Genomic DNA, 15,323 nt, shown 5'->3' with positions numbered 1-15,323 from the left:
GATTTGTGAAGTATCTCTCCTCCTGCAGGGTCTGGTGACGTGAGAACAGGAGCTCTAAATCATGTACGAAAGCTGCCAAAATGTTCCCTTCTTAGCAAGGTCTCTTAGTCAGGATGAGCTGATCTGAGACAGTAAACCCCTCAAGTTCTGCCAAATATAGCAAGTACATCTGGCAGAACACACCTCATGTGGAGCCAAGCCTACCCGTATACTTTTGGTCTTCCACGAAATCGAATGTAAAGTCAAGGGGAAACAAAGAGGCAACAGAGCTGCACATAAACACTGATGCCTAAAAAGCCCTCCACCAAACCGTTATTTACAAGTTAACTGATAACTCTGAGTCATTAATTACATAATCATTCTTCATTAAAAAAGCAAGAAAAAGCATTTTCTCCTGTAGTTTTCTATCTTCTGCTTACTTAATGCTGGCTTTTCAAGTACTTGTTTTATTTCTTTTCTAAGCTTCAGCTACTAACTTGAAGCACTCCAAATAGCCAGTGAGAAGCACTTACTAGCAGAATCTATGAAGGAAAGATATAGCAATCATCAATTCTAAAACCTGGCAGAAGTCACAGACAGGTGGAGACTAAGAATATATCTTTGAAATTGAAAGCAGGTGTTTAACCTACCTTAACTCCATCCGGCTTTTTCAGTAAACTCTTGGCTGCTGTAAAACGAGACAAAGAATTTCAGTGTCAGGTGGTTCCCCTGAGCTCACCCAGCTGTGCAGCAAACCCCCAGCGCCTCCCTGCTCCAGGTATGTTCTCAGCTTTTATTTCCTCCTTTTGTTATCTCTGAGCATGGGGAATGAAATCCTCAGAAAACCACCGGTCCTTAGGATTATCAAACATCTCTTTTTCCATTGACTAAAGCTGTAGGTTGAAGCTGTACTTCTACAAGGAGAGAGCTCCTTGGGTGGCAGAGAGGCAATGGAAGCAGGGTGAGTGTAAAAGCAGCAGCTTTGGCTATAGCCATTTCCTCAAGTGCGATATATTTCTATTGGATGATAGGGATAGTTCGATACGACTGTGAAAAGGTATCGCTCTGACGGCAGGGACTTGGACCAGGTGTCTGCAGAGCCCACTGCTATCTCAACGATGGTACCAAGATGCATAATGCCCCTCTGGGGACTTCCCACCATGACAGCATCGGCCTCCTTGCGTGAAAGGGCAGCACAGTTGCAAGGAAGAAAGGAAGGACGATTTGCTAGCAAAGGGCTGTTTCGGAGGGTTGCTGCCTGTGAGGCAATAACAACAAATTCTAGGCTTTGCTTCAGCTCCTAATGAAGAAAACATGCTATTTTCCAAATCATGTTGCACACTGATCAAATTTCTTCAAAATTTCATTTGCCATAATGTTACTCACGTGCCAGGCTTTAAATTCCACCACTTAAAAGCAGCATCAAATAATTCTGATTTACTAAATTTGGAAGGCTAACGTGCGAACAAGCACAGCGCAGCTCTGAACCTGAAAACATCCACAGCAGAAATACATGCTGGCTGACCTACCAAATCCATATAAACTATTCACTAAAGCGTAAATGCTTCATGAATCACTGCCAAAGACTTGAAGAATAATAAATTACACAACAAGCCTGCCATTATTGGGGTTTTATTATTGTTTATGACCCAATCTTCCATCAGAAAGTGTTCCACAGCTCAGGTCATAAGAAATTGCTGTTCTATATATAGGGGAGACAGTCCCAACATGGAGCTCCCATCATTACTGGCATCCTTATCTTAAAAAAACCCCAAAACTCCAAATCACTTGGACCTCATACGCCCAAGGCCGCTCACACTGGCCGAGGATACTGGAGTTACTGAGTATATGGTTTACCTTTAAAACTAATTCTTGTAATTGTGGATTACTTTTGAGCTACATCTGCATTAAGTGCTCATTTTACAGCACAGAAAATGTAGAATCACCTCAGCAACTGTACAGAAATGACTAATGTCCATTATTGTGTTGTTTACATGAAATAAACCCTGGGAAGTGAGGCCAGGTTGATGTTTCTAACTTCACTAATATATCAGCCCTCCAAATGCAGTTTAGTAACTATGGACATCAGCCAACACTACCATTAGACCTCCCACACGGCCACATCTTGCAGCTAATATGGACAAAAATGAATTTGCCTGTATTGTGCAGCAGTACCACTGCATGTTTTTATTTAAAGAAACACGAACATAAATACTGAAACCAAATTGTTCTCCACATACTTTGGAGATTGGACACTCCCTGTGGCAATGTGTGCTTTCAGGACCTGAGGCAAGAGGGCCTTAGATTTTACATTACCACAAATATTGTGGGCACTCCATTACCTTCAGGAATTTATTTAGGGAAAGCAAAGGGAAAGAGATATTTCTGAAACCTAAGGACAAAAAAACCCAGAAGTCAATAGCTTTCAAAGCCTGTTTTATACCCTTAGCCCTTACAAAAATATGGGAAAACATAAATTAATTCTTATAGACTGCTGCAGGTCCTTTCGCCAAATTTACGCACAAAACTTCTGAGTTCTTTTGATGTTTGACAAGGACTACACGTTCCATGTAAACAGTTAAATGAGAGGCAGTAAAATGAGGGCACCACAAGCAATAACAGCGAGTATTTATTGCGTCCCTCGGAAGGTGCCCAGCATGGATCACTAGGCACCACTGCACGTTACGGGACATGTTGTGCCACTCTGCTGGGTTTGGATTCATCTTTCTTTAATCACACATACTTCATACAAATCAAATATTTAAAGAATTTAATACAGGAGCAAAGCAATCAGCATATTCTAAATTAGGCCCACAATGAGAGATTTCTTGCAACTACAAGCAAGAGCTAAAAATAAAACCTAAGGCAGTGCTACTAGGCCAGAAAGCAGACTGGAAACAAATGGTTTGTGACAGCATGGAAAAATTAAAGTGATTGAGGACAAACAGCAGCTTGGATTGAGAAGAGAAAAAAGATGTTCCTTTCACGTGCTGAGGGTCTTACCTCACAAGAAATACACATTCCACATAAAAGGAAGAAAAAAAAAGGAAAGTAAAACACTTTTATAACCACATCATTATGGACAAATGACTTTCATAAGCATGTTCTGCAATGAAATACAATGAATAAAGAAACCAAAAAAATAAAATGCCATCAAGAAAAACACACGTGGCTGTGGTGTAAAACAAGAGATGTCAGGTGAAAAAACCAAAAAAAAGCCAAAAACCCTGTTTGCTTTTCGTGCTGAAATACTGTTTCAAAACTGCTTCAGCTTTTTCCGTTCGTGGAAGCTGAATTTGATCCTTACATATATAGACAGTGACAGTTATGAAAAGGGATGAGGAATGATTTGTTTGTTTGATATTGGACAGTAATTCATTTTTACAAGAAGCGCAGCCTACAGCCTCCCCACCTTTTAAATTAATTGGCAGACACTGGAATTCATGAAACACTAACTCAAGGTAACTTAGATGAATGCAGTCCTCTGTGTTTGGGTGTGTATTAAAGAAGGGAACTTAACTAAGAAAGAAATTGCATTTCAAGTACTATGTAAATTGAACAAGTTGTTCTTGTGTTTGTGATTATGTAATTTTTTTGGATGAGTCAGGGCTTATTATTATTCAAAACATGCCCAGAGCACTATCATGTTTTTGTCTGTACAGTAATTTATGTTACACTCCAATAGTTACATGACAGAGTAGGAGGATATGTAAAATTACTGATTTTTAAATCTGGTCTTCTATTTCACTATTCACTGGAAATCTCAAATGGCAAAATGAAAAACTCAACACGGCATCAATATTCTGGCAATTCTACTACTTTGGACAATTCTAACTCTGCCAAGAGCAATTTTAGCTTTTGCTATTAGAGCTTGTTTAGCCTAAGATCTAAATCTCCAGAGTCATCAGGACAAAACTGTTTCATGAGGAGGAAACAACTCTTCTTACATCCTACTAGGCACTGCTGGGCATTAGAAAGAAAACGGGGACTCGTGTTACTACAGTTCTGACTCCTTAGCAAAGCAATAAAGAAATGAATGTGTACTGATGGTATTTTTAATACAGGATGCAACAGAACCCTGGAATGGCTTTTCACATACATAAAAATATCTAAGTTCTAAATCTTGTTTGGTGATACTTGTGCATGTGGAGCTATATACATAACTTTCAATTTGCCTGCACCAAAACAGGCATGAAAATGCTGCCTGTCTTTGACAGGTAACAGGGAAGGAGCTCAAATTCTACAGAAAATTCAGATTGTCACCTGTAACAGAATTTCTTTGGCCTAAAGAGATTAAATTCTTGTTTGCTTCATCACAGGAAATAACACGACATACATCACATTTAGATGCTCCTGGATGAGTCCTAATTAGACCTCAGCCTTCACAGACATTAAAATATAAAGACTGCTTCAATCTGGAGCTCAATGAACATACCTGAGAAATTTCTGGTAGCCAGCATTGTTGTCAAAATGGCCCCCTGTGTAGACACAAATTTCTCAAATTAGCATCACACTTGTGTAAAACTCCTAATGCCAACACAACACAACAGAAAGGAAAATACACGAGTAAATGACACTAATTACTGAATTAACCCTGAGAGAATGGATTATCTGCGCACTACCTCTCATATGCCATGTCATGAGTGCATAAATCGTAATTTAATCTTAATTACACACCTATCAGCAATCTTGATATCTCAAATATTTACCAACTGTCAGTATGTAATGCACAAGCCAGGCGTATTCAGAAGCTCAGTTATGACTCAAAATACATAGAAGAATATGAAAGAGAATTTACTATTGTTCTTAGATTCTTTTTTTTTTTAGGGAGGAAAAGGAGCTTATTTGTAATGTACACATTAGCAAAGTGTACATCTGCAAAGTTATCATGTCTGGCCAAGAAAAAGCAAAGCATAATTCAGAAGAATAACCTTTAGGATTTTCCTTCAAGAGCATACCTTTAGTGGGTGTAAATACAGAGGATGATTATAGTTTGAATTATAAAAGAAAAGCCAAATTCTATTCACTTTCATGGAAATTTTAAGATCTTCAAGCCAAAAGCTGATCTTCTATCAATAGGTCATTTAAGAATAATATTTAGAAAAACTCTGCACAGAGACCATTTGTTTTGCACGCCGAACACAAGCACAAGTTTCCATTCTTACCTTTAGTTTTCTTCTTGCATTGAATTTCTTCAAGCAATCTACAGTCTCTTGTCTGTGCATCATAGAGGCAACAGTAGAACGTTGCTGAGAAGAAGAAAATAATTATTTTAAGGCACCCAGCCAGCTGTTTATAGTATGTTTACTCTACACCACACCTATTACAACCCATGGTCCCCAACTTGGGCCTTTAATTTCTGCCTTGTCTGACTAACCCATTGTGCTCCTTTTCCTCAGCCTTTTCCCTGTGTGTAAAGTCCACTTGAAAAATCTTGGTGTGGAATATACTGAGAACAGGAGCAAAGTCCTGGATCCAGGAACAGCCAGGCAGCTTCTGCTACCTGCAAATTGACTTGTCTCAAGTCCTGTAATTCCCTGCCTGCACATTTCATGCTTATCTGAATGATTTCAGGGAAATGAAGATGTAAAGCATTATCCAAGTCGAAGTTATTTTCCCGCACTTTCTTCTCATTGAGAATTTAAAATAACACTCTAATTTTCACAGAGGACATTCTACACAACACAGTCAAGGCAAAGGAGATAAATTTGCAAAAATCTTGCCCCAAGCTGAGATCTCTATAAATACAGACCACTATTGATCATATCTGTGTAATTATAATTTTACAATTTATAGTTACACAGCTGCATGAGCAAGAACAGGAGTTATCCTCTAAACACACTCACTACGTGCTGAAGCAAACCATAAACTGATTTGTCTGCCAAGTGATCATGTTGAACCCATGGAAATTACTTACACAGATCCATGGATGCTTTAGTGCTTCTGATGCTGTGATACGTTTTGCTGGGTTGATGGTGAGCATTTTATTGATAAGGTCTTTTGCTTCAGGAGTCACCGTGTCCCATTCTGGCGAGGGGAACTTCATAAAAAAATACACATATGTATATTGTCTTGTACAACCTTCACACAAATTTACCTAAGGATCTACTACTGGATTCATAAAAGAGCTTAAAAATTATAACGCTCTGCCTTGACCTCATCATTTACCAACCACCTCAATCTGAGGACCAACAGCCTCTTGTCTGTTTAACACGGCATGATTAGATGATGTTGCAGAATTCATATGCCACCACCTCATCAGTTCTTAACTTCTCCCTCTAGGAAACTCCCACTTTGAGGTAGAATTACAAACAACTGAACAGACAGAGTATGGTACATACATCATAAGCACCAGCCTTGATCTGCTGGTAAAGCCTGTGCTGGTCTTCATCCCAGAAGGGAGGGTATCCCACCAGGAGGATGTACAGAATGACTCCTGCAGAAAATTCACACCAGTGTTAAGGGCCTCCAAGAACCAAACTCCAGAAATGAATTTTGCACCTAACAACTATATAAAATAAAAGGCTCATGAATATCATCCCAGCCAGTGGGATGGGAGAAATACTGCCCCTTCATACTGGGGATAACAGTGGAAGTGGGGTTGACAAGGTAACCTCTTATGGAAAATATGGGCAAAAATGAGCATTTGACAACATGAGATCAGGAACTCTGGAAATGTTTATCTAGCTGGAGAAATAACATTCCATGATTTGGGATGCTCTAGGGAAATGCATCTTACGGCTTCATCACGGCTTACACTGGTGTCTGAAAGACTGTCTTGTAACTATTCTCATGCAAAGCAAATTTGGGAAACTGAAATTTCTCTGTATTTGGTCAATAGGAAATTGAAAAGACCACCCGCTACTCTGACAGAGGTGATTCCCTCTGACTGAAGGAAAGGTTGTATCATAGATACAACCACATACTAAGTGTGGGTAGAAGTGAAATAAGGAAATCAGCCCCTGTTCTCAGCTGGGCAGCTGCCACTTGCCAGGGCCTCAGAAGGCAGTTTTGAGAACTGGATGATACAATTGCTCTTGTCCTCCAGTTCAGAAAACATTTAATTTTGTGGTTTACACCTGCAGATGGGGTATATTGGTCAGACCAAATTTTAGACTCCGTGTGAATCAAAACTAAATGTCCAGCTCACAGTATGAACTGGTGTATTTACTAACTAATGAGGCATCATACACCTGCAGCTATTCTTTGAATACTCTTTGAAAGTGTGTTGTGCAGACATGGCCAAGAATGCCATGATAACCGAAGTTAGTAAATAATTTTTAAAAAAACAAGCTTGTAGGGTAACAAAAAATCCAATGACCTCTACTAGAAATTAATATTGAATGTTATTAAATACCTATTTTCCAATGTACAATATAACGTACTCTGGATATAATTTCTCACCCTTAAGACACTTTACAGTGGACTGAATATGACTTTCAGAACAACTTCTTACCACATGCCCACATATCCACAGGTTTTCCATAAGGATCTTTTCGTAACACTTCTGGAGAAAGGTATCCTGGAGTACCAGCAAAGCCTGTCAAAAGGCAAGGCAACTCTGGTCAAAACCTGTACGTGCTCTGCAAAAAAGCATGGGACTCTGATCTCAGCTCACAAGAGCCAGGACAACATTTCCCAAGCCATGGACACCAACTGCTGCATTTGCCCATCAGTTTTTTATGGCACATGACCTAGGGTAATGCTGACATTATGGGGGACCAACTCAAAGCAGAGAGGCAGCTACTGTATCCTATATGTAAGTAGATGTATGTTGCACAAAATCACAGCTACGTCTAATCCGATCTTTCCACTGCAGAACTCATTTCTGCCAAGTCATTCCACTTCTGGAAACCTCTTAACAAAAGTTTACAGGAAGCATCTCTGAGGCAATCTGGCCTTTAAAATTTATATGTTCTTCATCCTTTATTCATTACCAGCAGTGCTGCTTCTCTGAGCAGAACTGCAAAAAGTAGGTATAAACATTACTTTTCTTAGGACACTGTAACAGACAAAAACTTAATAACCATTAACAGTCTGCACCATTTCAGTGACTATGCCTGCTCTTTCAGGCATCTTGGCCTAAAATAAATGCTTGGGAATTCCTGAGAGGTGAGAATTTGGTGCCTTTCATGAAGGACCACATGCCATTTGCGCGAAACCACCCCGGATTCCATAAAACTCATGAGAAATGGTGAGAATATATAAAGCGTACAGCTACAGAAAAAAAGAAGCCTTTGCCCTGCAGTCACCAATTACTTGGGAGTGAGAGGAGGAAATGAAGGAACATATTCTGTAAATTCTACTGAGAAAAGAGCTAAAACATAGTCATGAAAAATAAGCTTGTTTTTTGCAGGCTCCTGATATGAATTGTTAAGGAGTACTATCACACAGGAAACACATCTTAAGCTCCTTAGAGAAGCTGAAAAATAGATGTTCTAAGTAGCTTTAAATAGAGTGCTGTTTCGTATCTCTTCTTGGGTGCAGTGCTCATTTTAAAGGGGACGCTAAATTGTCTTGAGTTTAAAACCACAGCTCAATGAACATTACTACGCAAGATTTGAAAATAAACTCTAAAGCAAAAATAAGTACAGTACTTAACTAAACCTTATCTCTCAATGAAGAAACAAAATAGATCTAAACTGAAATAATTGGTACAGTTTTAATACACAGAACAACAGAATGGTTTGGATTGAAAGGATCTTGAAAATCATCTTGTTCCAACCTCCTGCCATGGGCAGGGACACCTTCCACTAGATCAGGTTGCTCCAAACCCAGTCCTTGGCCTTGGACACTTCAGAGATAGGGCAGCAACATCTTCTCTGGACAACCTGTGCCAGGGCCTCACCAGAATCACCGGGAACAATTTTTTCCTATTATCTGATCTAAGCGTACTCTCTTTCAGTTTGAAGTGATTCCTACTTGTCCTGTCACTACATGCTCTAGTAAAATAGTCTCTACCCAATATTCTGAGTGGTCTAAAGCAGCACACACAAAAGGGTACACAGCCTTGATTTCAGTTAAAAAAAACCAAAACCACAAGGGAGTAGGTAACTGTCATTTATCAGGTTATTTTCTAACTGCTCAGAGGGACCCCCAAACAAGTGTGTAATTTCAGACAAGTGTTGCTGCTTGTAGTAACTCCATTAGCTAAAGCAATTTACACAGCTGGAAACTGTGACTGTGCAGTGCCCAGAAGAGATTGCAACACCTTGTACTCCTAAACTTGTATGACTTCTCCAAGCGTCCAGTGGACCAAGACAAAACCCCTGCTTTGTTGAGCTCAACCTGCCTGACACCTTCCCAGTACATGAAGCACCTGCTAAGAGGGTGGCAGGTTTCAACTAAACCCTGTAAGGCTTTCTACAAATAGGCAAGGAACAAGCTTGTTTTGCAAACATGCAAACCAGGAAAGTATTCCCTTGTATTCAAACACAGAGTTCAAGGCAGTTTCCTGCCGAGGCACAGCCATGGTTGAAGCAGAAAAGAGACCTCCACACCAGAGGACTACACCAGAATAAAGGGAGAAAAAAAAAAGAAAAAAGAAAGAAGAGCATACTGATGCAGAGCTATAATTAGAACAAGAGCACGCCATGAGTCACTAAGTGCTGCAAAATCCAGCAGAAAGCAGAAAAATCTTATGAGAGAAAGTGAGAAAAAGTTCAAAATGCCCAGTCCACTGGAGTTCATGTTCTGCCCTGCTAATTCAGTCCTAAAGCTGAAGGCAGGCACTCGGACCACTCTGGACACGTTCTGCAGAGCAAGTTCCAGAAAAGGTACAGAACCCACTTAGCTTATTGACTGACACAGTTTTTTTAAAAGAAAGACACCCTTTAGACTACTTGCTTTTCATTACCTTAATAACTCCTCCTTACATGTATATTTTAAAGACATTCTGTTCCCTTCTCCCAAGTCCTCATGATGCTATGAGTCTAAACCAAGCATTTCGCAAGAACCAAATGACAAAAAAAAAAAACCAAAGTGCAAGATTTTCCAGGGCATTACAACCTCCTCTGCATCACTTGCAGGTACACTACGTACAGAAAATATTCCTGAAGTCAACTTCAATCTGCTGAAATTTTCTTGAGATGCTTCCTCTTTACCTGATGCTTTTGTCATTGTAACAAACCACTTGTGTTTTGCCTTGTTTCTGTTCCACTCCTTTTGTACTGGTCTGTTTGTTGATGTGCAAGAGCAATCCCCTCTGTCTTTTGTGGATTACTGAAATCCATTTATAAAAAGGCTGGATTTAAAACAACAGGCTGGCTTATAAAGCTGCCAACATATGTCCAATGGCACTGCCTGTGCATCTACATGTACTTATAGCTGTGAACACTCAATCTCCCAACTCACCGTCCAGAAAAACTTTTCTGCTTCTGTTCCAAGCCTACAACCATTTTGTTCCATTTCAAACTGCACTTTCTAGCTACTCTAAGGGAGAATAGGCAGCTGCTATAAATATTTTATTCTGTATGTTTTTCCACCTGGGATTTATAATAAATTTCCCCCATGCTTCACATCTGTTCAAAGAAGGTGGTACGTGAGACACATGTATCACAATTGTACATGCACTATTGTTTAAAATTACCAGTATTACACATTTCCCACCGTTCTCCTTGAGGCATCTAGTAACTGTAACAAGTAACGTGTAATTAGTGTCTGGCTACAGCCTCAGGTGCTCAATCCCTCCTATCTTCCCTTTCATTGAAGTCACATCCCAAAGTGCTTCAGAATCCATTTTTCAGGTGTTTCCAGCTGACAGGGACCTGTTCAGACAAAACGTTCTGATGACTGGGCAGGTACACTCAGCAGTATTACTCTACTGCCTTATTCCTCAGTCATCTGAGGGGAAACCACTGGTCTCCCCCCCAGGTTCTACACTCCTACTTTCTGCCTCTAGTCACTCAGGAGAAAGTGGGAGAAAAGGGGTTGTGTGCACCTCGGTCAAATTTACAGGCTGATGGAAAGTAGCAGAAGCTAGGAATCAGGAAACCCACGTTTTCCAGGGTCAAAGAGTCACAAAAGCTGCACGCTCCACTCTGGGGTGAGAGCGGAGCAGTTGGGGAGGCTTAACCACTATGCTGAATAAATGGTGAGGAAAAAATGGCATTGACTTACCAAACCAAGCCTGTTGTTCTCCCTGGACTTCTATAGCCAATCCAAAGTCTGCCAGTTTGACTGCCGCTCCCTTGGATTTGCTAGCTAGAAGTAAGTTCTCAGGCTTTATTCAGAGAGAGAAAACAATTGAAACAAAAAGATAAGTAAATACATTTTAGACAGTACTCTGGAAAAGAACAAATACTTAGAGAAGTGAAAAAGAGAAGAAACCCATGAGTTTTTTCCATGAAATTGCAAAACTTGCAATTCCCGTTCCTATCTGGAAAGAACCACCAGGCCTGTAACCAGCCTTCATAAGCTCTTAGCAAGACTAAGGACAGTGTGAAGAAGAGAGCCAGGAGGGGCATATGGAGCTGTGACACTCGCTGGTGTGACAAGGCAGGTCAGTGATTCCCAGGAGCTCGTTACTGGAAAAATGGGGCAGCAGACTCCCAAAGGACAGAGACTCATTGATGACTAGTCTAGCCCATGGAGTTTGCAGGATCGGGCATCTACAACTGTCAAACAGAAATGTTTTGCATGACGTCCCAACAATAACACCCCTGTGACTGTATTTAGAGGGCAGGTGTATTTACATTGCAAATCTTTCAGCAAAACCAGCACACCCACGTTTGTGCCTGCAGAGAACTTGTACAAATAACCACGTTAGTTAGTGAAAGTTCCCACCTTGCTTTTGTTTTGTAGGGTGTGTTGGTCACATCTGAAATGAAATGCTACGGTACACTCACACAATTAAAGGTAAAGGATTTGAACATACAATTGTGTTCATTCTACTGTTCATAATGAATCCTTTTAACTCCAGTTAGCAAATACATCAAATGTAAATTGCCCAGAGACAACCTTATTGTATGAATGCTTGCTTTAAAAACACAACTAAAAAAGTACTGTAGAAATCAACAGATTATTTCAGAGAACTGTGACCCACAAAGCATTTTCTTGCCAATCCCCGTGGTTTTTAACAAAGGTTTTGTTCTACGTTTACAGAATAACAAAACCTCACTTCCACGGGTATTGCTGTGACTCCTCAGAAGCAATTTCTGCAGTGGTCTGTGACAAGCCGGGCTGGTGCTGGGGCCCAATCCTGCAAACTCTTCAACTTGTATTCCAGGTTCAAGCCAGGAGCAATCATATCACTTCCAAGAGACTATTTATGCGATGGCAGCTAATCCCACGCATGTACTGAAGTTGGAAACAATTAAGAGCATAAGCCTCTTTCAGCAAAGCCTATCTTTAATACATGTCAGGTATCCAGCAAAATATGCTTGAGCCTAAGTAAAACCTCAGTCATGGTGATACTTCTATTAATTAACACCACAACGGGCTGACAAACTCTTTAATCTAAAGGTGGTTTTTTTCCCCCTCTCACCAAAGGAACATCTTTTCAACAATTTGCCAACACTGCTCTCTCACTCATCCCTTTGTCGCTGTGTCATAGACAATATTAAAAAACTTTCATCAATAGTTACTTGATGAATCTTCTGTTTTCACAGTTTTAAAAATTGAGATGAAGAGCCCTCAGAACAAAATAAAATATTTACATTCACTTAAATTATGAATAACCACCCCAACTACACTACATGAAACACTGAGTGCATAGGTGAGGATTCTTCTCTAGTTCAATCAATGCAATGTCACACTCCTTGGCATTTAACAACCCTAATTTCAACACACATTTATATTGTTCTGCAAAGTTTCCTCTCAGAGCGAGAGATGTTCACAGTAATTGATTCCTGGAATGCTGTTCTTGTATAAACCTCTTAAAGCAACGGATGATCCTATTTGGTTGTGACCTTCAGGCAAGCCAAAAGCAGTGAAAAGCCTCATTCTTTTGGATGAAATACAAGCACTACCCCACCAAGAACATACCGCTTTCCCAAAAAGTGATTTTGTTCAAAACACTGGTTTTGTGTTTTCTGATGCTGGTTTGGTTTTTAGTTGGCTTTTTCGGTTTATGTTTTCCTCTTGGAATTGTTTTTTCATTCCATTGCATGGCTCTTCTCTGCAGAAGTACCACTTTAACAGATGACTATGTTCCACCAGAATTCCTGACTTAGTCCCATGACAAAGACTTTTGGGCCATGCCAAGTGGGACTGTGCGCTTAACCAACATGCAGCCCTTTGAGGCAGCCCTTTGAGGCTGGCCAGAGGCACGTGGGTGATTACCATGCATTAACTGGGAATGAGTGCAATTACTTGGGAAACATTAACAGCGCCCGTGCAGGACTCGCTCCCCGGATTCGATGGTGTCACCTTGTGCTCCCCAGTGATGGGTGCAGCCAAGCATGCACAATGGCACTGTTAACTGCTAAAATTACTTACAAATAAATTAACATGATTTATGCCATGCTTTTCCAAAGGTCTTGAAACCTTAAGATACCAAGTATTTCAGGCTCTGTGTATTTTTCCTTGAATACCTAAAGCAGCCACTCTTTGGTGGAAGGCAAGCAGGTCTTAACCACAAAATCACAGAAGTTTCACAAAAGCAGGAAGGCTACAGCCTGACAAGAACTTGAATGCCGACCTGGAAGTGCACTTTTACTAACTGGTAAAGCTAAATTAATTTTTTTCTGGCTCTAGGATCCTCCACCATTCTGACTTAGGCCAGTCATTACAAATAGAGCAGCAACAAGCACTTCTGCAGGTCACAAGAGGCTGCAAAAGCTCCTCTCAGTTTGCTACTGAATCAGCCTAGAAGGAAAGGTAAATAAAATGGGATCATCCAAAATCTCCCCACCCCCAAGCATGCCATCATGCTGCGGACTGAGTTATTGGAAAAAAATCCATCAAGGTTTGCAATTTAAGGATCCACGCCAGCCCATAAGCACCTTCCCCATCTTGCTGTTCTGCTCCTGGCATCTTCTTTTCAGCACATGGCGTTCTGCTCGGATTTCACCACAGTCTTGCATTTAATTCTTTGGGTTTTTTGGCTTTTGCCACAAAGCTGTAAATGAAGAAGGATGGTTTTCTGCTTCCTCAAGTTTTCACTTTCCCAAATGAAACCGGGCACTACAGCTTGGCAGAAACACTTCTCACACCATTTTTTCAGTTCATCCTGGATTTGCCAGAATAAGAAATCCACACACGGTCTGGAGCAGACAACAGCTGGATTTAATGCGTTCCCAAAGAAGAAGTTGCCTTGTGTGAATGTAGTAAAAGTAATAGAAAGCATCTCTTCTTCCATCAGCTTGCATAGCTACAATTCTGGCTTTTAAAATTGCTTTTGATGCTAGAAGCATAGGACTGCATGTACAGTGTGGACAGGAACCACTGGAGCAGCTGGACAAATTTGACATTGTTCCCTTTAGACTCATTCCACGTTACCCAGCTGCCATGCAAGATTTACAGATTGGACAGAGATTTGTAAGTCTCCTGTTGTACAAATGTGACAAAGGAAAATCCAGAAGTGCAAAATGAGTAAAATTTTGGGGTCTGCATCTTTGAAACTCATCCTGCTCTCCGAGCATTTGGAGCAAACCCCTCTGTGTTCCCTTACGACAGCAACATGGACCTTATAAAGTCAGACAAGAACAGTTTGTTTGGGAGTGAAAGTTGCCAAGAAAGGCAACAGCACATTCTGATGCCAGCATTATTATTCATTATAACCACTAGAAAATCTTATCCTAGGAGGAAATTTCTGCTCCTCAGAACTCATTGAGAAAAACACTAAAGCCCAAGAATCCGTGCCACAAGGGACTAGCGTGTTTTGCTGCCTTAACGTACACACCATTTTTTGTCTGCCTCACAAAGGATCTGATAGCTCAGGCTTCCATTTGATTTCAAAATAAACCATCTTCTTTTCCTTGCAGACCGTGAAGCTCAAGTGCCCAAAAGGCAAGCATACTATGAGTTCTGGGACAGCCTTCTCTCTTGGAGCCTCACGGTAAAATAAAATTATCTAGACTTGCTTCTTTCCTTGCCAACATATTTTAAAGGCAAACAGCATTCCTCCAGTAGATGCCTCTAGCCATTAGGATATGTACACAGTTAAGAAAGAGGGAATTCTCTCTCGGCACAGAGCTTTCTTTAGAAACGTTTCTATCCCAATGTAAAAGTTCATCTGGAAGGAACTGGACTCCTCAGGTGAGTGTGGTGAGAACACTGTAGAAATTTCTGGTTTTTAAAGATGTTTTGTTGACCAGCCATCATTTGCAGGAGAGGTCTCTGTAAGGTGATCCCAGAGCAGCTGACCTTCTGTCACTATAAAATGCACAGCACGCAAAGGCTAC

General features: G+C 40.5%; 1 protein-coding gene across 37 annotated transcripts in view; it reads right to left on the bottom strand.

Moving 5' to 3' along the window:
* CAMK2D (calcium/calmodulin dependent protein kinase II delta) overlaps positions 1–15,323 on the bottom strand; it is a 121,791-nt gene that overhangs the window by 27,299 nt on the left and 79,169 nt on the right. For 25 of the 37 annotated variants that reach the window (XR_005256830.1, XR_005256831.1, XM_038135997.1 and 22 more), the window contains 7 exons: positions 11,098–11,200; positions 7,436–7,519; positions 6,321–6,415; positions 5,897–6,019; positions 5,145–5,228; positions 4,415–4,457; positions 630–667 (listed from right to left, as the gene is read on the bottom strand). Coding sequence is in view for 35 of the 37 variants with exons in the window: in XM_038135997.1 (XP_037991925.1) it covers positions 630–667; positions 4,415–4,457; positions 5,145–5,228; positions 5,897–6,019; positions 6,321–6,415; positions 7,436–7,519; positions 11,098–11,200 (570 nt within the window). In the remaining 2 variants the exon portion in view is untranslated. The remainder of the gene's footprint in view (positions 1–629; positions 668–4,414; positions 4,458–5,144; positions 5,229–5,896; positions 6,020–6,320; positions 6,416–7,435; positions 7,520–11,097; positions 11,201–15,323) is intronic. The other 12 variants (XM_038136001.1, XM_038136008.1, XM_038136029.1 and 9 more) reach the window with 1 other exon arrangement.

This window comes from Motacilla alba, chromosome 4 (genome assembly GCF_015832195.1).
Source record: "Motacilla alba alba isolate MOTALB_02 chromosome 4, Motacilla_alba_V1.0_pri, whole genome shotgun sequence".
In the NCBI taxonomy this organism is placed as follows: domain Eukaryota; kingdom Metazoa; phylum Chordata; class Aves; order Passeriformes; family Motacillidae; genus Motacilla; species Motacilla alba.
Note: the sequence above shows the minus strand (reverse complement) of the source record. Positions and strands in the feature narration are given on the sequence as shown.